General features: G+C 35.1%; 1 protein-coding gene across 1 annotated transcript in view; it reads right to left on the bottom strand.

Annotated features, from left to right (window-relative positions):
• Window positions 1-277: 277 nt before the first annotated feature.
• KIF18A (kinesin family member 18A) overlaps window positions 278-23,023 on the bottom strand; it is a 39,908-nt gene continuing 17,162 nt past the window's right edge. Inside the window, exons 11-17 of the mRNA XM_065636489.1 lie at window positions 20,009-20,173; window positions 18,756-18,877; window positions 17,149-17,387; window positions 5,457-5,937; window positions 4,827-4,931; window positions 2,225-2,334; window positions 278-503 (exon numbers count right to left, since the gene is read on the bottom strand). Coding sequence (XP_065492561.1) covers window positions 355-503; window positions 2,225-2,334; window positions 4,827-4,931; window positions 5,457-5,937; window positions 17,149-17,387; window positions 18,756-18,877; window positions 20,009-20,173 — 1,371 coding nt within the window. The 3' untranslated portion in view covers window positions 278-354. The remainder of the gene's footprint in view (window positions 504-2,224; window positions 2,335-4,826; window positions 4,932-5,456; window positions 5,938-17,148; window positions 17,388-18,755; window positions 18,878-20,008; window positions 20,174-23,023) is intronic.

The raw sequence follows: 23,023 nt of genomic DNA, 5'->3' as shown, positions 1-23,023 counted from the left end.
CCACTGATCTCCTTAAACATTGCATTGACTGAAGTCTGTTAGTAAAACACTGGGAAATGCTCACAAAGACTATGACAAAAGGTATATGATGCAGTTCTCCATTCCCAAATCCAAATAAAATTTCTTATTCATTTGTTAATCCACAGAAGACATTTGTAAGCTTTAACAGGAGACAAAAAACAAGTTTTAGAATTTAACAAAATCCTCGTATTTCCAAACAGTGGTTATTTCTGAAATAGTGCATTACTGACAGAGGCATCTTTAACACAAAACAATTCGCAAGAGGAAAATGAAAGTCACCCTGTTCTCATTTGCTAGCCATCAATCCTGCCCGAAATATGAATGAACTCTGAACTAAATCCTATTTTTTTTCTTACAAGCATGAAATAAAAGATTTTTCGATGTCTTCGATTTAACACCCAATGCTACATTTCCTTCGGAAAAGCTTCTAAGTAGGTTTCTTGGCACATCCTGTTCTTGCTTCCAGCTCCTCAGTTTAGTTCCTGTTGAAGAAATAAATGTTAATACAAATAGGAGACGCTCATTCAGTAAACATAAACAGAATTTGGCCTGCCTGGATCTCCTTTTCAGAGCATGTCTAAGATTTTTTACACATATTTCTTGTTCTTATTAAAAGCCTCGTTTTGACATGCAAAAATGTAATTACTCTCAGCTCAGTAATCCGGTGTGCTAATTGCCTAGAAAGCACAATGATTAGATCCTCAATTGATACAAGATGCTATTAAAAAGGCACAGTGGTCTGTATAAAAAAAAATGTAGAAATAGGTGAAAATTTTATTAAACCTTATTACTATAGAACAGTACTGAAAAATGAATGCTATGTCATTAGAGGAAGTTTTCTCTATTTAATCCAAAAGCAGGTCTTTGTCTTGGGGATTTGGTCATATTTCATTCTTCTCCTGTAACGCATGCTTTTGAAAATAAAATGTATTTTACATTCAGTTAAACTTTGATGAATCAAAAATTCTACTCTCTATTTCAAAATGTGGTGCTTCATTTCATAGTTTCTTAATAATACCAGAGTAGTGATTGATTTTGGTAACTGCATAACCCCATCTTTAGTAGCAAAAATTGATACTGATATAACTGCGCCAAATAAGTAACTATTGTTAGGCAATGTTTAGCCTCAGATTTACGCTTTTAAGAAAGTTTATTGTAGTAGAACCTCAACACTGCTCATGAATGGAGATTAATGCATAGGAGTATGTACTTTCTCCCTTATGTAAGTTCTTATATAAAAGCACATATGTGCTGTAAAACTAGTGTATTGCCTATGCCACTGGGAGAAGCTACACAATTGGACTCTTTCATAAGAACAGCAGACAAAAACATTAGGCAATCTTTGATCTCCCCTAAACTGCCCAATACATCTCACTAAGAAAGACCATTAAGTGTATGTCTGAAGATAGGAAAAGGAGACAAGTGGGTAGAGACAGAAGGAAAAAAAAAATCTAAGGATTCAGTGCATTAAAATCTACTGCAGATGCCAAGCAACTTGGTGCCATGCACTAGGAAAGGCAGAGGTTTTTGGAAATTTGTGAACAAAAGACCTTTGTGCACATCTACTAAAAACATTATTTGTAACCGATTTTGTTACAGTAAAGATTTATATACCTCTGAGAGAAGCCATGTAATTGTAGCAGACTTTCACAGAATACCACCTGATAGTATTATTATCAGCAATCTGTTAGAAACAAAATTAATCCCAAATATTGCTTTGAATTTTTCCTCAGCTATTGTGTTGGCTCAAAATATCCCCAAAGTTTAAGTAATAAATCTCTCACACAAAAAAAATCTGTAAAAACAAACCAGTGCAGTGTTATAAAACAAAGCAAACAGCTAAAAACAGGTATGGAAATGATTAGAGAATTTTATTTCTTGATAAACCACAACTTGGCAAAGAAAAAAAAAAAAGGTCAAAGTTCACCCAGTTTCAACAAGCACACAAACAATTTTCAGTGGCAGACAACTCTTGGGAAACCCTTTTCCCAACAAGCTTGTAATAATATTGAATTTTGCTTAGACACCATCTAGATAATTGGTTAGGCACTCTATTTTATTTTAATGAATGGATATACTATTCAAACTGATGGCTTAATATACTGATCACAGCAACACATGCTGTTAAATTGACAACGTTAATTTTGGACGTCCTGTACAAACAGTTACCAATGCAGTGGCACACACAAGTTTTGACACTTACCTGCCACTTTGGGTACTCTCAAAGCTTTATGGCTTAACAAGCCCTCTTGTCGAATGCGTTTTGCAGAAATAGGGTCTTGCAGGCTGCTTAACCCAGTGTTTGATGCAGAACTGAAAAAATAGCCAGAAAAGAGTTTGGTTTCAGTAAAGTGATTAAACTACTTTACAGTAGTTCAGGCCTTGCAATGTAGAAGTACATTAAATTATGTTATCCAGTACTGGCAGTTCAAAACAACGGAAAAAATAAACTAATTTATTTATGACATATATATGGGTATTATTCCTCTTTTTCCTTTTTACAGCTTTACAAGAATGTTTCAACTGTGAAAATAAGAACTTATGGCATGTTAAAATGCAGACCAATATAACATTTTTTTCAGAAACCACAGAAGCCAGTTTGATGGTCATTGCACACAAATTATACTAAGAAATAATCTTAATACATGTACAAAATCCTTGAAGTGACCAAGCTGTGCTTATTGAATAAATTGCATTTTTTATTGCTACAATTCTTCCACAGCCTCCAACACAGTTGGAGGGGGTGGCTTCAAGCAGACAATACTTTTTACCTAAGCTGCGAGAAAGATGTTACAGCTCCAAATTCATTAAGACAAAGCCTCTATATTTTATAGACTTTTATGCAATGGACTTAAGGCTGACAGTGAAAATTATGAACCTATCTGATCTCACCCTCTTACACTTGCCTCGGTAACTTTCCCCATTCCGCTCTGTAAGACAGTCCCATAAACAAGCTAATTCTATTTATGTCCCAAGTTTTGTGCTTTTCCCATTCCTCTTATGATACTGTATTATTTCCACCAGTTTTTTTAATAATGATTTTCTGCCTAAATTAAAATATATAGCAAGCAGTAAAGAGTAAGTCCTATCTTGTGTCAGTCCTAAGATCTATTCATGCATGCTCTATGGTAGGGAATTTATGCCAATAAGAATGTAATGCTGTTTAGTAAAAGCAGCCTCTGCATTATGACTGACTCGTCTCCTGTCCCTTGTCCCAGCAATATGACTTTTTCAAATTATATTTCTAATGTAGAGAATATTTCTGAAATTTGTATTTTTGTTCTAATGTTAGTAGGAAAGCAATGACTGGAGTGAACTACTTCAAGCAGGGAAAGCATAAGAGAAAAAAAAGGGAGAAAAAAATAAAGAACAGAGTATACAGGTACTATCTGAAGAGTCAGAGAATATTCCTTTCTCCTCTATAAATAAGAAGCTTTCGTTCTCTTTCTTCATCACTAACTGCTAGACAAAGCCATAAAGAATTTTGCTTACAGACAGTTTACAGTCTGAGACTGAATAATCCCCAGAAAAGGAATAAAAGTTGTGGGATTTTCCTGTAGTGTTATTCTAATTTGGAAACTGGGAAATACATGTTTGAGATACAGAAGGAAGGAATGAGATAAAAGAGCAGAAAGATAAAGAGCTACTCTTTTGGGAAGAGGTAAGCATATAGAAGTTTGGAAATCATTACACAGTCATTACGAAAGAGTCCATCTTCGGACATTTACCTTAAGATAAATCGAAGTTCCTATACCTCTTCCTAAAAAGAATTTAGAAAACTAGCTCAGTTTCAGAGAGCAGGTGGTTTATTTTGCTAAATTCATAATCAACTACTTGAAAAACTGAAAATGCAAGATCTGCCTCTTTTCACCCTCAAGCAAAACATTTTACAACAATAATTAAGAACAATTTGAACATGAACTTGGTAAATTTGATCTTCTAGGAAGATTTTTCTATTTGGAAGATGCTAACACACCCAAAGAGTGCCTGAGGTTTCTTCCAATCTATAGAATTTGTTCTAACAGTCTTGAAACATTATTTAGAAGACATATGAGGTGGCAGCTCCACTCGCTGTGCAGCAGCAGGTGACTCAGTCTGGTTTAAAAAAAGGTTGTATCAAATTTTGCATTTGGAAAAAGAAAAAAAATTACTGTTTCATCAGTAGTTCTTAAATATATTAACAAAACCAAATAAACAAAAAAGTACAACGCTACTTGGTGTCTGCTCAGTTTCAGCTTTTCTGCTACTCCTACCGACGAGCCTCTTCCAGGATCATAAACCAGAAGTGACGAAACGGGAGTTCTTCCCAGAGCAGACCACAAGAATAAGTCATAACAACTAAGACTGGAAATGAATTATCAGAAAAACAAAGGCACTGGCCACAGAAGTATTGTTAAGCATTTTCTCCGCTTTCTATTTTGGTAGTTTCTAATGTGTTCCAGCAAAGGCATAACATTTTCAAACAAATTAGATTTTTAATTGATGATGGAATCTCTTTTTTCAGAATTATGTGTCATCTTTCTATTTTGAGTTGACAGCAGATACGGAAGACACAATATTAGTTGATAGTTCTATTAAAACAACAGAAGTTCCTCAAACCAAGAGTAAAAAATGATTCTACTCAAATTAGCAGAGGGAAAAAAAGATAAACTACCAAATGTATTTGATTCAGAACATCTCATATGTAGGTTCAGATGACCTGTAAAAGAAGTTTTCAGATTGGAAATATAATAATGATACTGAAGTGAGAACATAAGAAATAAATATAAACTCACTTGTATGGAATCAGAAGACTTTAATCTTACCTTAATACCTTTCTTTTTCTCTCAGCAGCAGAAGTCATTGCCATATATGAGGGCTTCTCAAGTACTGAAGTAGGATTTTTGTTTTTCAAGGAAGAGATACCCAATCTGAAATAAAATATATTTTTGTAAAATCCATTCTGGGTAGAAATCAAATGAAACTTTTCTTAACTGTACATAAGTATACGTTAAGTTGAAAAACAATCCTGGAAATTCATTTCAATAATATTACTCAAGGCAGCTTCACAGCACTTCACACATACATGACAGCTTTACCAATAGCCTCTCTCTATGTCAAAGAGATTAAGATCTCCATTTTGCAGACAGAAAAAGTAAGATTTAGAGAAAGTAACTTGCCTAAGGCATTGCAAACAATCTCAAAAGTACTGTATTTTCTTTCAGTTACGTATCTGGTAAAACAGGATAAAATTTCAACTTCGTCTGTTATCACTAATATAGCACTGATTTCAAATAATGACAGAACTAAATCTGATGCTGATTAAAACTGAGGGTTTGATTTTGAAAATGTTCGGTTTACAAATAAAATTGACACTAATGGAAAAACTCAACTCTGAAGATAAACAGGGTTAAAATGTTTGGGTAATATTTCTTGCCCATATAAGTGGAAAATACCTTTGCAGAATGCTATTGCTGCATGGCTGTGACTCCTTCATGGATGAGTCAGTAGACATTTCAGTTGTTTCACCTGTCCCTTCGTAGATAATTACTGTTGAGTTCATATCAGCTTCATCACACTTGGGGATAACGTCACATGTAGAGTCCGTAATACTCTGTTTTTTCACTGGTATATCTATATTATCCGCATTGGCTTCCCGAAGGCCTGCAAGGTGCAAAGCTTTCTTCACCACAGTCTGCGTACAGCTGCTTTGCGCCGGCTTTCTGCAAAGTTCTGGTGTGTACACGATGGGGCAAACCTCCTTGGTGAGGGAATCCTCCAGGTGACAGAGGCCGGAGTGCCCAGGGGCCGCAAGACCTTGAGCTGCAACTGGAGAGTCCATCAGCTTCCGCCTCGTTCTCTTCTGTGCTGGCACCGAGTATTCTATTTCTTGGGTATTTTTATTCATTTCTTGTGGCGGTGTACCAGAGGTTGTACCTGCGAAACATAAGCAGCAATGGTTAGCACATTTACCTATATTTTGCTAAAATCTTGCCTTTTCCCTCTTCTTCCCTGCTAAAATACATTTATTAGCAGACATTATTACAAATACTGTTTATTTCATTTACATATTAATTTGATCATATAACTGAAATGATTTCTATTGCAGCATTGTCCAGATGGTAGCATTTGTTCTGTGGCACTCAAAGTATTATAAATATGCATAGGCTGATATAGTTAATCCCAGAGATATTACAAGTAATCACAGGTAAAATATGACACATAACAACAGGGAAGAGTATTGAAAATTGCATTATCATGACACAACTTGTAATTTAATTTAATATGGTACTATCACAGTAATCTGTGGCTGTTTCCTGATCATGGCCAATTTTTTTCCGCAGCAAGTACCATGCAGTAGAATGAGATTGTCGTAAAAGGAAGGACATAGAATCACATAGAGGAACAAACTTCTTTGACTTCGCAAATGGGAAAGTAGTGTTTTGGAAAAGAGGAAAGAAAGAAGTTACTTGGATCCTGCCATCTCAATATATCAAATCTGGAAAAAAGCCCTTTACTAGCGATGCAGCAGTAATTGGCCATTCCCATTCATCCTGATTTATACTATTTTTCTTGAAGTATCACAATATTTTTATTTTCAAGCAGGTGGTAATAAAGGCAATCTCCAAAGTATGAGAGAAAAAGCCTTTCTTTTATTCAAGTTTTCAGTGAAGAAGAACCATTTTAAGCCACAGACACTGTTCAAATGGCTAGGCCAGTGGTGACTTAAGTAGTTAATAACAGAAAAATTAAGTTTTTTTTAAAAAACAAACAACAACAAAAAAATCAAGACTAGGAAAAGGCTGTCAAAACCCCAGGTGCTTCTATATTTGACTTTCACTGCAAATTTCAGAAATGAAGACTGCTATCCCTAAATATCTATGGATTGGCCCCACAGCATCTTCCCCTTTCTGCATCGCCTACTCCATTTCTATGAGCAACCAAGCTGTAAAAAGAGCTTCTGTTTTTTTTTAAATTGCTGCAAGTTACTCAGGTATTAACTAAGGTATTCATATAACCACGTCAATAAATATATATTTCTTCTAAAATTCCATTCTATTTTTGTCTCAGAGTAAGATAGCTTGAACTCCACAGCCCAAATGCCTCTTTAGTTCTCTCTCATGTTAACACTCGTGGCGTTTTACCTATCGCACTAAAGTTCTTTGAAGAGAAAGAAAACTGGTTAAAAACACAGATAACATTATTCCACCCCGCTGCCAAGTTTGATTTCTTACAAAAAACAGAGTTTAAATGATTACAGTCTTTTCACTGTTTACTGCTTATCAGCTCCCGTTTAATTTTGACCTTCCTGCCCATTTCCAATCCAGTTTGCCATGGGCAAGCAGCTTTAAGAACGCCAAGTACTCTCAGAAATCGGATCTCTTGGGAAAAAGGCCCAAACAGGAGCCTCATTGAAGGAAGTCTGTCAAAGGACGAAGAACGACCTCAGCAGCAGTTTTTATCCACACTTTGGAACTAGACATGCCAGAAGACTGATCCCTCATGCCCAGCTCCATGAGATGATGCCCAATTAGAAGATACAAATTAGAGCCGTGAAGAGACAGGAGAGAATTTAAAAGACCTACCATGAGACCTAGAGCTGTTCTGGGAGGATGGAACGTGTAGTATCAAAGCGTGTACGAGTAGCAGGCAAATTAGATGCTAATACATAGGCCACAAATCCATGTTGCCAGAACTTAATTCAATAAAAAAGCAATTGAAAAAACAACCCAAACATTTATTCCTTGCTCAAGGGCTCAGTTTCAGAAAGAAATGCTTAAACGACTATGGTTCAACAAATATGCAACATCTGATTCAACAATGCATAAACAATAAAAGCAGGTTAATTTAAGCTAAACTGCTTATGGGAAGAGACGCCTGAACAATTACATGAACAATTACAATTCTATTATGCTGTTTTCAGCTTTGAAGAAACACAAACACTGAAAACTCAGGCCTAAGAGGACTAATGGATATGAAATAACTGAATTGTGAATTTGTGCATATGTATGTGCCTGTGTACAGTTCACTTGACTAAATATATATGTAAGGGATTTTTTTGTTGTTGTTGTTTAAAATACAAAATCCTTTATTTACTCATACCTAATCTCAGTCTAATTCATGGTTAGAATTCACCAGGTGAAGTGCAGCAGGTTGTTGAGACACAGTAGCTTGATTGTAATCTAAGCCTTAAGTTAATTCAGAATATTCTCCAATAGCAGTGAAATGGAAAGGGTAGTAAAACAGGCCTGTATGTTCCCCCCCAAATTTTTACATCTACCAGAAACAATATAAGCCTCCTTTGATGAAGACATTTTTCTCCAAGACTTGGCAGGACCTTGTTGGTAACAAGCAACATGAACCATTTTCAATCTGTACTCTGTGACGCTGTCAACAATGCTGTACCTTCATTATGCTTGTTCTTTAATTTTGATTTTATGAGTACAATGTCATTCTTCTATGTAAAAGCCTAACACTTCTTTCTTTCAAAAAATGTTTTCTAGTCATTGCAACCAAAAATCAAGGCCAAAACTTTCTTGAATTTTTGATAGCTTATGTTCTTAAATAGAAGAATAAACTTTATCTAAGGATTCCAATCCAGTGTTCGAAACACATATCCATTAATCATTTCAGGAGGCATTTAAAAATATTGATTTATTAGGTTTTCCTCCTGCTTGTATACATCTGAAAGTGTGTGTTTTGGGAAAAATAATGGTTAGAATTCTATCTGTCTCTTGTTACATTAGGACAGGGAGGTTCCAGTTTCAGAAAGTTTGCTTACTGTAAGACACTGAGGTTTTGCCAGTGTCCTAAAGTTACTAGGAAGGAAGTCTGATGGAAAAACATTCTGGCGAGTGCCAAGTTTTAGAAGCTTCTCCAGGACTAAATACTGGAAGCATTTTTAAATTAACTGTAAATGCAAGCATTGAAACCATGAACTAAATAGGTAAAGAATACAAAAGTATCGCCAACATTAATAATTTGTTGAATTTCATCATAATGAACAATATTTCATACTGTAATACAAGTACATTAATAAAGAGACAGTTACAGCAATTCTATATATGGCACATATAAGCCGTTAGTAAAAACCCAGACCTATTTTTAAAATCTATTTATTTCTGGAATGAAACTCATTGTAAAATGAAGTTAAAACAAAACTAGCTTTTCTTGCCAGTTAAGTATTGGAAAGCACATAAAATATTCAAGAAGCATTCCTTCTCAAAGCTTTTTGTGAAAGCATTAAGTTGCTCCTAACACAGTCAACAAGAAAGTAAACAAAAACATCAGCGACATCACATTTAACTTGGTTTCATGAAATAACGTAAACCAAATATGATGTATAAAAAGAAAACCAACCCAAACACTGCGATTCCATGTTAGTTTGCCGTATATAGCTCCAAACAGTTATGATCCAGAGTAAAATACAGCAAGAAAAACTTTGGCATTCCTTTATTTTGTGCATTTAAAAGTTTTTATTTCTGTCTTAAAAAGGAAGCAAGATACTGAAGCCAGTTGCTAATTTTTTGCAGGTGTTTCTAATAGCTGCCATTGAGAAGTTTAAATAAAATGGGCTCAGACAACAGCCGCTACAAAACTGCTATGACTATAGATTTCAGATGACTTCAAACGGTCATGATATCGAAAACATTTCTCCTTAAAAAAATAAAATATTTATTTTTTTTCCAAGAACCTATTTTCAAATATTTCAAAGGCTACTCAATATTATGAAAAACATTGATATTTAGAGTCATACTTTAAGACTTTTACATATATTCCTATTGAAATACAAAATTTTGTACCACAAACTGACAAGAGTGATATGCCTCAAGCTGAAACACCATACCTTGTTTTTCCCAAACACAAAATGAATACAATTTTAACATAATTTTGTCTAAACAAGCACTTAACATTTCATCAGTTTTACAAAATGTGGCTTATATTGCAATGGGACAGCTAGAACTAGTTTATCTAAATCCCATCCAAGAAGGGAAAATGCTCCAGAACAAAGCACTTAAATGTTTTAAGTGGCAAATATAAACTTCCAGTATTAAAGCAACACAGAAGAGACTCATTTCATAGCAGGTCGTGCCTACTAAAACCAAAGTATTTGTATGACAATTTTAGGCAATGCTTTCTCTCAGTATATACAATTTTAACACAATATTCTTTAGTGCTTATAGGTGGGATGCATGTATATATGTTTTAGTACATGCTTTATCTTCTCGCCTAAATATTCAAATGAGTATACACAGAAAAACCGAGACAATGGTACATTCCTGGTTAGGAACAACCGAGGTAGTACATAATATGTTAATAAAACATCACAGATGAGGTTAATAAGGAACGATTTTATTTCTTGCAGTAATGAACAGTAGGCACCCCATTCATATCACATACTAATTATAAAACTAAGAGCAATACTTACGTGTCACAGAACAATTATACTGTTGAACGCACGGCAGCATGTTATGGCAAAGCCCATAAGTATAAATGGGTTACAAAATAAAGATTTGACAAACTTAGGAAAAAATACCTACCAGCAATTATTACATGGGATTGTTTCAATGGGATTTCCATTGCACTACAAGTGGAAACCACAAGTCAACTGACTCTAGATTTGTCGTGTTATTGCTATCTGTCTTAGGAATGTGTTACTGGCAACTATGAAATACAAGATACTGAAGACAATATAGTGGTGGATCAAGTACAGCTACTCACATTTTCTTAAAGAACAAATCTAAGTAGTTCCTGAATGAATGTCTAATGCTAATAATCAAGTGTCATCATTACTTTTCTACTGAAAGACAAACATGTTCCAACTCCAAAAAAAAAAAAAAATCTCCAAACCTATTCCACGATGCTTGTGATTTGTATTTGTTCACATTTTATGGCCGGTTCAATCTTTTGCATCAGAATGATCATCATGATTCAGTGATATTTACTTTTTATTTCAAATGAATCACCGTATACTTTACAGAAACATCCGCAGCTAACCTGATGGAGTAGCTTAAAAGAAAAATTTAGAAGTTGTATTTCCTTAGCTAGTGCTTTCAGCTACAATGCTTCTCTTTAAAAATAAGCATTATTCCAAATATATTTTAGAGAACACACGTATTCGGTGACCTTTAATTTCAGACTGATGATTATAAAATATAATTGTCAGAATTCTTTTAGATGCTATTTAAGTGATTCACTTGGAAATTAAAAATAAAAAGTCATCCTCCACTGACCAATCACCCCCCATCAAATGGTATAAGGTGGTTTTGGTCATTAGTTTGTTGTATTATCTGTCCCAAAAGACTACTCGGAAGAACAGATTTATCAGGAGAGAAACACAGCAATATTAGATATTTACAGCCCTGTGAGTTAATAGGGAAAGCAGAATGCAGTATTTGTGAAACATGAGTCACAGCAAGAGTGAGTAGAATTCATGACAAGATGACTCTGAGTAATTGGGTTAGTTCTAACCGATGTTTGAGACAAAATAATGGCCAAGACTGCTCTTCTTCTGGAACTCATGTTAATACATGCATAAGGAGATTATTTCTGGAAATGGTGCTAAATTAAGTCTTCCAGGTTGTTCTGCTAAAGCGAAATAAAATATTAATGTATTCATTTCAATAAACATTTCTGGGCTACCAATGATTGATCCAATTACAATTCTAATCATACATTTTGATTCTTCTAACAACTGACTCATGGAATTCCAAAATTGCAAATGAGGTCTGGTGAATGCATTTCAATTATTTGATATTCATGTAACCCAAAGGTGATGTTTGTGATGGCCTGTTTCGCAACAGTTTTGCAAGCAACACTTGTAAACTGAAAAAGGCTAAAATCAGGCAGCATCCTCATGGGTTCCCAGAGGTCAGGTGTATTATGGTGTTTCACACAGCATGAGGAAAAAAAATATCTTATAGGATTACGTGAAAAAGCTGCTCAATATAGGACAAATCTTTCCTATATACAAGACATATAATGTTTCTACTTTTATTCAAGTCTAACTACATACAACTACACTCCAATTTTTCCTGCCATGCAAAATAATAATAAATTGACTTTACTTTAGGATGTTTGTGACAAGGGGAGGTAATGGATGCCCTTAGTTGTTTTTTGTTTTTTTTTTTTTTTTTTTTTCCTGTAAATCAATTCCATTCTCTCAATGGTAATGTACAGTAAGGCTTCCGGAAATGGGATCCCTGAACCAATGCCAAGAACTTTCCCATTCACAGAAATACTTGCAAATACCAGTCATAGCTCTCCACCCCTCAGTCCATACTTTATGAATACTGTATGGCTCTCCAGCAACCAACACCCAAGAATGGGGCCCAAATGCATTTTTCAATGATCCTATGTTGTTTTCATAGCTTGTGCTTCAGTTGATGCAAATAGATGAGCTGTTCATGAGGTTGCACATTTATGGTTTCAGGAAGCATATACAAGTTTGATCTAATTTTTTAACATGTTTGTAAAAAAAGGATAGTGGAATACCAGCATTTTCCTCTACAACACAACAATTCAAATTTATATTAAGGTCAGAATAAATAGTATGGGTGGATGCTTAAAATTAGTAGCAGACATTCATGAGACAATTGTTTAAAAAATATCTTCCGTATTAAGAGAGGTTAGAAAGTATGGTTAAGAAATGTGACAGAAACCCCATGTTAAGGTTTCATAATGAAACTAAGAGCAGAGATTCTGAAAATAATGCGTTTTCAGTCATATTTTAAGAAACAAAAATTGAATTACCAAGGAAAACACATTTTAAAAAGTATATTGTGAATATACTTAGTAGGATAAATTAATGTTTAAGTATTTTAAAATTATTTTTACTTGAAATTAAACAACAATTCAAATGTTTCATTTTAGAATAAATTTGAGGGTAATCTTATTTTAAAAATCAGAAGTGGTGGAGGAAGAAAGACCACATCAAATAAGTGCAATCAGAAATTTAAGATTCAGATCCTCTGTTCAGTTTCTCACAAAATACTCCTTGAATCGCCCCATGTAGAATGTGTTGGAATGCACTGCAAAACAATTGTTTGTTAGATCAAATGACTTGTCCTGCATAGCTGCATTAACATGGCACTGTCTAAACAAACCAGAAGAGGAAGGAACACAATTAGCTTAGGAAAAAAATGGGGATTTTCTGAGAGCTATTTCTGGTACCCATGGTAGTGCTAATGTAGATACCGATGACCAAGTGATATTATACTACTTTGATAACTTGACCATAGAAAGATATGTAGAATGAATAGCCAGAGTCTCGATCTTTTCCTCTCCCACTATGACTTTCTATAATATAATAATATAATACACCTTTCCAAGGAATAAAACTTCCTTAGAAACAAACAGTGGAAATCAGCTGAAATTCTTTGATATTTTGAAACTCCTGATAGGAAGAAGGATCTTATAAAAATGTAATATTAAAACACTTTGTGCAATAAACTAAGCACATTTGGAATGTTTTCCAAGACTTATTTCTGTAAGAGACCTTCAACAAAACCTCAAATAAAAATTCCTACCTTTTTACCTTTGCTGTCTTTCCCTTTACTCTTTTTAGATGTTTTTTCCACATCAATTACTTCCTTCTTCAGGATCGGACAGTCAAGAGAGAAGTTAAGGCCTTGCTTTCACAGCTTTTCCTATTCTACCAAAATGATTCAGCTGCTTCAGACTGTTTGGGAAAGTGCTTGTCATCAGAAACGTTTATATGACTTAAAGTATTTTAATTTTTATGTGAAAACCCTCATTAACAATTCATTTGCATTGGAACGATGTCACAGCTCCCTCTAAAAGGGCTGCCGGCCAAAGGTTAGTGTCATTAAAGAAATTTCTGCAATTAGTGCCTCATGTTTTATGACAAGGAGAAGTCACCAGTTTCCTTTAAGCCCAGGTGTTTTTCTGCATCACTACCATTTTAAATGGATAGTTACTAAAAAGTAACTTGTTTTTTCAATGAATTTGAAATTTCCAAATCTGGATAATGCGTGGATGTTGCACCCATCCTTAGCTGCTTTTGAGTTCAACAAGAGATATGTAACTTCATAAGCTTACACTAAACAGGAATTTATATTTTCCTCATAAATCTTCCTGTTTTCTACATGAGTAGCACCTCATTTTTGCAGAGGAATTTTATCTCAAAAAAAAAAAATTATTTCAAATATGTGTTAAGATAAGTTCAAAAGCAATACATCACATTTGTTCCCAGCAGAGCTGGTATACTCTTCTTCCTCTGAGATGCTCTAGGCTTATGTTTCATGTGAAAGAAACAGCACATTGCCACCGAATAGCTCGTCTGCCCTCTCCCCAGGATTATTTAGAAAACACTAACACATGGTGACATATATTTACATTAAATGAGAGATTCCAAAAAATTACTGCTCTTATAACATGAAAAATAAGAACCAAATCAAGAAATGAACTGCATTGCTCTTTCCTGCTGACAAGCCAAAGTCCATGCAATTATATTATATGTAAAATATGGATTTTTAAATAAGGAATAATGACCACTGCATAGCACGTGGCTAATTTTTTTTTTTCCATCTCGGTGCAAACCACTATTTCCCTCCCCACATCTTGAACAAATTATAAATAATCAAATACGAATGCACCAAAGGTGTGAGGGGATCCATATAAATCTTCATTTTTATTTGTTCACTAAGTTCTTAGGTCAGCTCTTGCTAACATTTGCCAAGCACGCTTCTGAGATGACTTTAGGGAGAAGGAATTGGATTATTGAATAATTTATTTCATCTTTGAAGGAAAAAAAACTACATCCTTCCTATATCTGACTGGGATGTTGCACATTTTCCTGTGCTAATGTATTTTTTTTCCTGTTTTTTTTTTTTTCCTTTTAATAGTTTGTTATATAAATTCTGCACAAGAGACATGGATTTCCATAACATAATATCAGCTAATGGTTCAAAATATTTAAAACATGAATTCAAACAAACAACTGAAGAGCTATTTCGCTGCATTTATTTTGTGTTTAACAGAAAAACTTCTAAAGTGCTGGTAAGTGGGTTACTTTTTTCCACACCTCCCAAGACATATGGAAATGATTGTGTCAACACCAGTAGCATTTTAGGTAAGGACACATTAATATTAAAATGATACTGTAAAAATATTGCTTGAAGAGAGTAGAGCAGAGCTTCTACTGTTCATGTTTACTTTGTTATCTCAATGTTTTAAACTTAAATGATTGAATGTCCAATTAATATTTTTTAGAGCTTTGACTTCTTCCAGGATGCAAATCCAATTCTCAATTCAATTCCAATACAATTTCAAAGTCAAATGCCTAATGTCACGTTCTCAGTACCTTAGTACCTCGTAGCAATGTCTTATTCTATACAATGGCTGAAATTTAGAAAATTTTATACAACACTGGCTGCCTACTGAACAGTAAGTCTTATAATAACAAGCAACATTGAGGAAAAAAAAGCTGTTGAAGAAACCTTACTTTACGTTAGCTCTCCAACTTAGGCTGCCAATGAGAACAAGAGGTAGATCCTTTGTGAAGATTAAAAATCTCCAGTAATTTGGAAAAAAACCCTGGCAATATCCACTAAAATTATCACCACCCTTATACAACGAGTCAAAAGCAAACAGAAAGAGCACACAATCAGATGAAGAGCATTAAAAAAACCCCTGAAAAGTGTCTTGTTAGAAATTATCATGGCCTTTCCTGTAGAGTTTACAAAATTTGGAGAACAGTTTTTATCATGTTTTCTCCTGCATCTGATAAGAGGAGGAAAGGAGTGAAAGTAAGGTCTCCTATTTCCTTTTCCAAGGAACAGCAAGTAAACAAATTTTCTATGGAAAGATTTCTATGCTCTCAACCTTGCTAAACCCCGGTCTAGCACAGGCAGAATACGAAGTACAAGCATGCAGGTCTGCAAGATTTCTTTCCTTCTCTCTGAAAACACAAAACCAAACCCATACCAAAAAAACCCTAAACCCCACCCTCAACACAATCTGACCTTCACATTGCTGACAGTGCAATACTGGGCATCAACTACCTGGTATGATCAACTCGATATAAACTTATGTCAAAAATCACACACACACACTTAATGAGAACAGAGGTAATAAATAGCTTTGGCAGAATAAGTCTGAGCGAATGTATAATAATAATAATAATAATAATAATAATAATAATAATAATAATACTACAGAGTGAACTGTGCAGAGAGAGAAAGCTAAAGGAATCAGGGAACTAATTTCACAGTGCTCCAGGGTCAATGCTCTTCCACAACTACCAGCTTTTGAGAAGCTAAAGTATTGTTTATCTGCTTTTCCCTTCCTACATATGGATGTCTTTCAATGTTATGGATTATTAGCTGTAATCAGAAAGCCCCAGTGTGTCGAGTGCTGCCTATCCAGGGCATAAAAAACACCCCCCACCAAACAAACAAGCATTGGCCCACAGCAGCTGCACTATTGGGCCAAGATTTTGCTTGTCATCCCTCAGAACAGTGTGTTCTGTAAGAATTCTTCATCTCTTTTTACCCAGGGTACACTCTGGGGCAACTCACTTTACAGCTAAAGAAGAAAAGCCAGCTCCATAGAGTTGCGGGGAAAAAAATGAGGCCGTCAGGATACAGCAAAGCAGACAATTCTATGGTAGAAATGGTGAATCGTTTGATTCTTGGAAAAATAAATGCATAAAATATTGTACTAATTTGATTCCAGGTCAACCTGTAATTAATGGGAAATCTCATCCTCCTCAAGGCTATTAATTCAAACTGTGCAAAACTGCAGTAGCTACTTAACATTTCAAATCACTTTAACAGAATTATAATACTTGTTAACACTATGATTCCTTTTCCATCTGTGTCACGTGAGAGATTCAAACGGAATTATAACACTCGTACGATCTAGGAACATTGTCAGACAGGCTATGTTATAACAGGAGAAGGAGGGAGTTACCTGTTGGCAGTGTGTCTAGTCGTTGAAAAAGTAAACTTATTTCCTTATTAAGAATTGTAGATACATTACAGAAAGTGGGTCTGAGGCTTGGCTTTACATTTGGCTTCAACATTTGAAGAAGGGTGCATCCACTGTGTTTATGTATGACATATAGCTTTTGCAGGAGACATTTAGAAGTATTTCCAACAGAGAACAAATTAATTGTATACTTACAGCATGGGGTGCTTAGTCTTCTCACAAGTTGAGGGAATGCAAAGATAGCTGACAACTCCAGTCCATGGTTTTGACTTTGTTCCTTCTCTTCAGTCTGGTCAGCCCAAACTACTGATTTTTGTCTTTGAATCAACTGTTCAACCTCCCCAAATTCAGTCTCAGTTAAACTAGTTGTCAACCCAGCTTCTTTCAAAGTCAGGTATTGCTTGCGAAGAACTGGAAGTAAAGTATTAAGTGCTCTGTAAAACAACAAGAGGCAAGACAAATATGAATAAATCATAACTAATCTGACCCTTACTCACACTGCTACTATTAGGAATTAGAGGGTTTTTTCACTTCTCATCCCATCTCCCCCAGGTTCTGCTGTGAAATTCATTTTAATGTATTTTGAGGGAGAACCATGACCCTGAGAGGAAATATTCACAACTAAGTAGAGTGATTTTTCTCTTTTGTAAAATATTGTATTTCACTTTAAGTATTTAATAAGTATATTTTTCCTCAGTGTCAAAGATCTTCAAAGATCCAAGATCCTCAAAGACCACAGAAATACAGTCAGTATATCTTGACTGAGTTCTGACTTTCTAAAATTAATAGAAAAATGAAGAAGAGTATAAACCAAATAATGTGGTTTAAACCAAGCATATATTAATTAGATGTGCATAGAACCTTATTAGAAGCCTAGTCCAAATAAATTTAGATACTAGGATCTCTAATTAAAGCATGGAATACATTAAGATACACACACAACTGCAATCAAATTGAAGTGACAAAAGTTTAGGAATTCCACCTGAACACACACATTCATTAACTCTGGAGTCAGTTGCAAGACTAAAGAGTAGGTTCAAGCAACGAGGAAAGGGACAGGTATATAAAAACACAAAGCAGCAAAGTTTTAGTTACTAACAATGTATCTTTAAAAAAAAAAATGCTTTCTGATTCCCAGGTTTATGTAGTAGTTTTTGTAATGTTTATGTAACAGCCTTGTCTCTAAAGGAGGAAGAAAAGCTGATTATTTCATTTTGAAATGATTATTATAAATTTAATATACGTATTTACTGAACAGATTGGCAATTACTTCCCATTCCTGACATCACACTCTGAAAGCTAGTTTCCAACATTTTCAAGAGACTGATAAAAGAGCTGACACTTAGTTGCAAAGTTAGCTTTCTTCAGTCTGACTGGCTATATAAGAGTTTTATAGTAGCAATTTTTAATACAGGTAAATTAATGTTTACAGTATAAGAAATTAAAAGACAACACAAATGCTTATAAAAAAGTCAATACTGCTGTTCAACATAGCAGAAAAATACGACATCTTGATCAACTGAACAATAGGTAAAAACTATGCAAAGAAAAAATTAAATAGAAATAAGCAGCACTAGAGTATACCTGCAGTTTCTGTTAAACAATGGCGGATACAGACCAAGATTTATGAAGCACTACTTTACATATCTTTTTGCTTAAGAAAACATAATTCTAATGTAGAAAAAAAAGTTTGAGAAAAAAAATCTTGCTTCTGTTTCAACTAAAATTCTACAGATACGTCTTCTGAAGTTACAAGTGTCAGAACAGAAGTCTTATCGTGCCTGCTATGAAACCATACTTACTTTTCTGTCTCCTTATAACGCTGATCTTGAAGGGACACCAGAGATAACATGTGCTCCATCTGGGCTTTCAGGTCCTTAACTTCTAGGTTCAAATGGCAACACTGCAGTTCTTTACAGAGTTCCTTGGGAATACAGCAAGAAAAAGCACACAGACAACTGCACATCAAACCAATAATGAGAAACTAAAACTTAAAATAAAAATAATAAAAATTCATCCTATATTGAAAAGTAAAGATGGAGTGGATTTATATTATTATAATTAAATTTAATGGTAGAAAATTATGAATTGTTTGATTTTTATTTACATGCATAAATGTTGCTCTGTAGATTCCTTTGATCAACAACGAGTGCGCTGTAATTAGCATTAAGAATCCAACAGGCACATGTGTGCTTATCTATACATGCCCAAAAATACGTTTGGCTCTTCTCCTGTGTACTTGCTCCATATCTGAATTTCAGTGACATTGTCTGGGACAAGTCTTCACTGTATTCAGTGATCTTCCCAAGATGCCAGTATCTTGTTTGAAATATCTTAATCTCTTATAAAGTATCAACACATCTTAGTCATCCCAACAAAAACACAAGTGTTGAAATATATGCCACTATATGAGTCACATAAGTCCTTATCACACTATCATTTACACCACTCCAATTGCTGGCTGAAACTAGAAGGCAGGGAGGAACAACCTCTCACCTTTCTTTTCCTTTTCTCCTTGTTCCTGCACAGACCTTCAGCCCTTCCCTTCTGCCAGCTCTGGCGCTTGCCCAAGGCTGCACTGAGCTGATTCGACTCGCTAAAATTTGGCAGAGAACTTAACACAACTCCCACTTCTCCGCCCCTTCCCACTCCTCCCCTTTCACCCTCCAAAAAAAGAATTTTTTTTTGTCGAGGCTAAGAATTCAGTCATCACCTGGTTAGGAGAGCATCAGGAGCTACTGTAAAGGCATGACGAGAAGTGTACGGCCAGGAGCAGTATCAATACTCCATGCTCAGCCATAGCATGCTTATTCCCCTTTAGCATGCATTTTTATATCTAATTGTATACTTTCACGAACAAGAAGTACTTGCACAAACAATACAGTATCTTTAGGTCAGAAGAACGTAAATACCTAATGCTAGAATTTGAAAGCAGCCGGCAAGAATGGCAGAAGCCATGATGGAGAAGAAAAAAACCAGAATAATCTATTCTTAACCGTAGGCAGATGTTTTCTACAATGCATGAAATCTGTCCTTGATGGGAAAGGCATTTTACCTTTGGAATACACCCATCTTGACCCAGTAGGCGCATTTCATTTTCGACACGATGCAGCAAATTTGTATTTTCCTCAAAGTGTTCTGCCGCCTCTTCTTTCTTCTTCTGCATCTGAATACGGTGGGTTCTGAGCATTGCAAGCCTTTGGTCCCGCTTGCAAGTGGCCTATTAAAAAAAAAAAAAATCAGCATTTAAGGGGAAACTTTCAAATTACGTTCACAAACATCTCTATATAAAAAAAGATTTTTTTTCCATGCTTCTATAATCAATTGTGCATAACAAACATTTTGCATATTTGACCAATTTAACTTTTATTAGCACATTCTCCTTACAGGCGTTACTGAATTATATTTAAACATTTTCAAATTTCTTTTTCCTGGAAGCCTAATAGAGACTGTAGTCATTTGATTATTTCTTTAACAAATAAATACATTGGATTTGATCAATTTCTGTTCTAGGCCATAATCATCTTAAGTTGGAAAGGAAAAAAAACTATGTGTCCATATACAAACACACTTCTAGACACAATGCAACCTAATAATTCCTAGTAACTCGAGCATGAATACGAAGAAGGAATTTTATCTGCTTTGTTTTCCTAATGGAATATGTCCTAGAAAAATCCCACTAAAGGATAAAGTATTTGGCAAAAGGAAACCCCTGTATCTTCAGGCATCAAAAATCTTCTGATGCTTCTCTGAAATCTGACAACAGAAAAAGCACAAAAGCAGCAACAACAAGCTGGATATGAATGAGGTAACGCCCTAACAAGGCAAAGGCAACTCTTTCTGTTCAGAAGACAACTGTAGTTTGCAGTATACTCTAAAAATTATTCACTAACTCAAGTAGTCATAGAGAACATTAACTTTAGAGTTCGCAGAGTTCAGCTTTCACTAAACTTTAGTTAAACAAACAAAACAAAAAACTACAAACAAAATATATTGCTACAGTCAACAACAACAAAGAAACATATAATTTTTAAAAACTGGGTTTTCTATAACCTAAATCTCTACTTTCATATGTTCCAAAATTAACAATTTAAATAAAACTTCAATCAATCAGAATAAATCTACATATTTAGAATAGCAGGCCAAATACGTCATAAGAATGACATTAGTCCTTCCCTAACGTCACACAAACCAGAACTTAAACTACCTGGTGCCCTTCTGAATGTTCTGGAGAAAACAGGAGCAGTACATGGGGATATGCAGATCGCATTCCTGAAGCTGATTTGCAAAATGTGACTTCAACTCCTGGCGTACAGAACACAGAACCACGGTGGGAAAGACACCTGAACCACACACGTGTGTGTTCCAGGCAAGGTTCCAGGTCAAAGACTACAACCTGGCCAGAATTTCACTTTGCTTTCTCTTTAGACTGTCTCATGACATGGCAGAGGATCCAGAGAAGGCACAGCTGCTTGGTAAAGGACTGGCTCCTTAGGAGAAGTACCAGGAGGAAGAGTTCAATGTCACACTGAAGCTCACAATGACCACTGGTTCCCTCTGAGCAGTGAGACCAGCACGGAGCTTGGAGGATTGTTGAAGCAGAGAAATTCAGACACACTTTTGAATACTTGAGCTCCTGTACAGCGCAGGAGATGTATTAGGATTGAAGTTGGTATTGACAATATCCTACCATTTGATGAACCCATCCCACAGGTTGCCAGGAAGAAAAGACACATCCATGTGCTCCAACAGAGAAAAACCTCTGGAACACACCTAGTCCTCGGCAAGATACTTGGTTGCTACTCTGTTTTGTAATTGGAGAAGTATCACAGGAGATACAGAAGAAATCATCCCTCCCAGGCTGAAGAACTGGGACATTTTCAACAAGCATTTTTGGATCCAGCATGGGCAATTGCAGTAAGCAATAAAAACGGAAACCAAGGTAGACTGACTGCTTTCCAGGAACATGCTCTTTTTCTGGACAGTGAAAATAAAGTGGTAATCAGAAATGAAGAAGTGATTTTACATCTTATATATATTTAAAGCCTATCAGAGTACCATCAGTTTTTTGCCATGTTTTTAAAAATAAAAAAAAAAAATTGTAAACCAGATTCCACGACTGATGCAGAAACCTTCGAGGTAAAGTAGGTCAAAACTGAGCAGACTTCTTCAAACTCAGCAAGATAGTTAAAAGTAACTGTGACACAGGGGCACACACTAACTTATGTTTCCAGACAAAGAGGGATGTTCTATGCATGTTCTTCTGCTCACACTGCTGTAGCTGACACTTGGGGTGCAACAGGAAAACACCACAGAAATACAGGTAACAGAGTGGAGGAACCAGCATTAAGAAGGACATAAACAGGCCCTTTAAATGGGCAGCGTCCAAGTTCTAAAAATGCTGAAAACACAGGCAGTTATGTGGAAGATGGAAATGATTTATTAGTGGTCTAGGATGGAGTAAATTTTACAAGATAAATTGTGACAAAATCTTTGCAACAAGAATGCATTCGTAAGAACAGAGATTGAGGAAACCTACACTCATACACAAGTTTCTTTTTTTTCTTTCTGAAGTTATTGTTTTGAATTAGTGTTCAAACTGGGGTTGTTCAAGCATAGGTATCATTCGCTTTGTGTTAACTTACCCAAAATCATTATTGTATTTAGTTACTGAGCATGAACAATTAAGTATAAAAGATGTATAATGAGAAAAATATTCATAAGTAAATCTTTTCCCTTAAAAATTAATATTTTGGAAATACCATTGTGGTCTAACAGTGTATTTTACAGAGAAAACCCAGAGGCATTTGGGAAAATAGCCAATGTGTAAAAATACAAGGAAAACCAGAAGCATTATATTGTACAAGAGAAACACGAGCGGTCACTGTGGCAATCAAATGAGTCGATTCCAAATTAAAATCCAATTTATTCCAAAGTAGTTGTGAAAGGACATTTAATTTTACCATTACAGTGACTTATTTTGGTTAATAAATAGGACGTTGCACTTACAGGACATTGACTCTTGACCCTTAGTAAATCACATCTATAAGTCAAGTAATGGCAAAACCAA

The sequence above is a fragment of the Caloenas nicobarica genome, chromosome 5, assembly GCF_036013445.1.
Source record: "Caloenas nicobarica isolate bCalNic1 chromosome 5, bCalNic1.hap1, whole genome shotgun sequence".
Taxonomy (NCBI): Eukaryota; Metazoa; Chordata; class Aves; order Columbiformes; family Columbidae; genus Caloenas; species Caloenas nicobarica.
The sequence above is the reverse complement of the archived record's forward strand: the minus strand, read 5'-3'. Positions and strand labels throughout refer to the sequence as shown.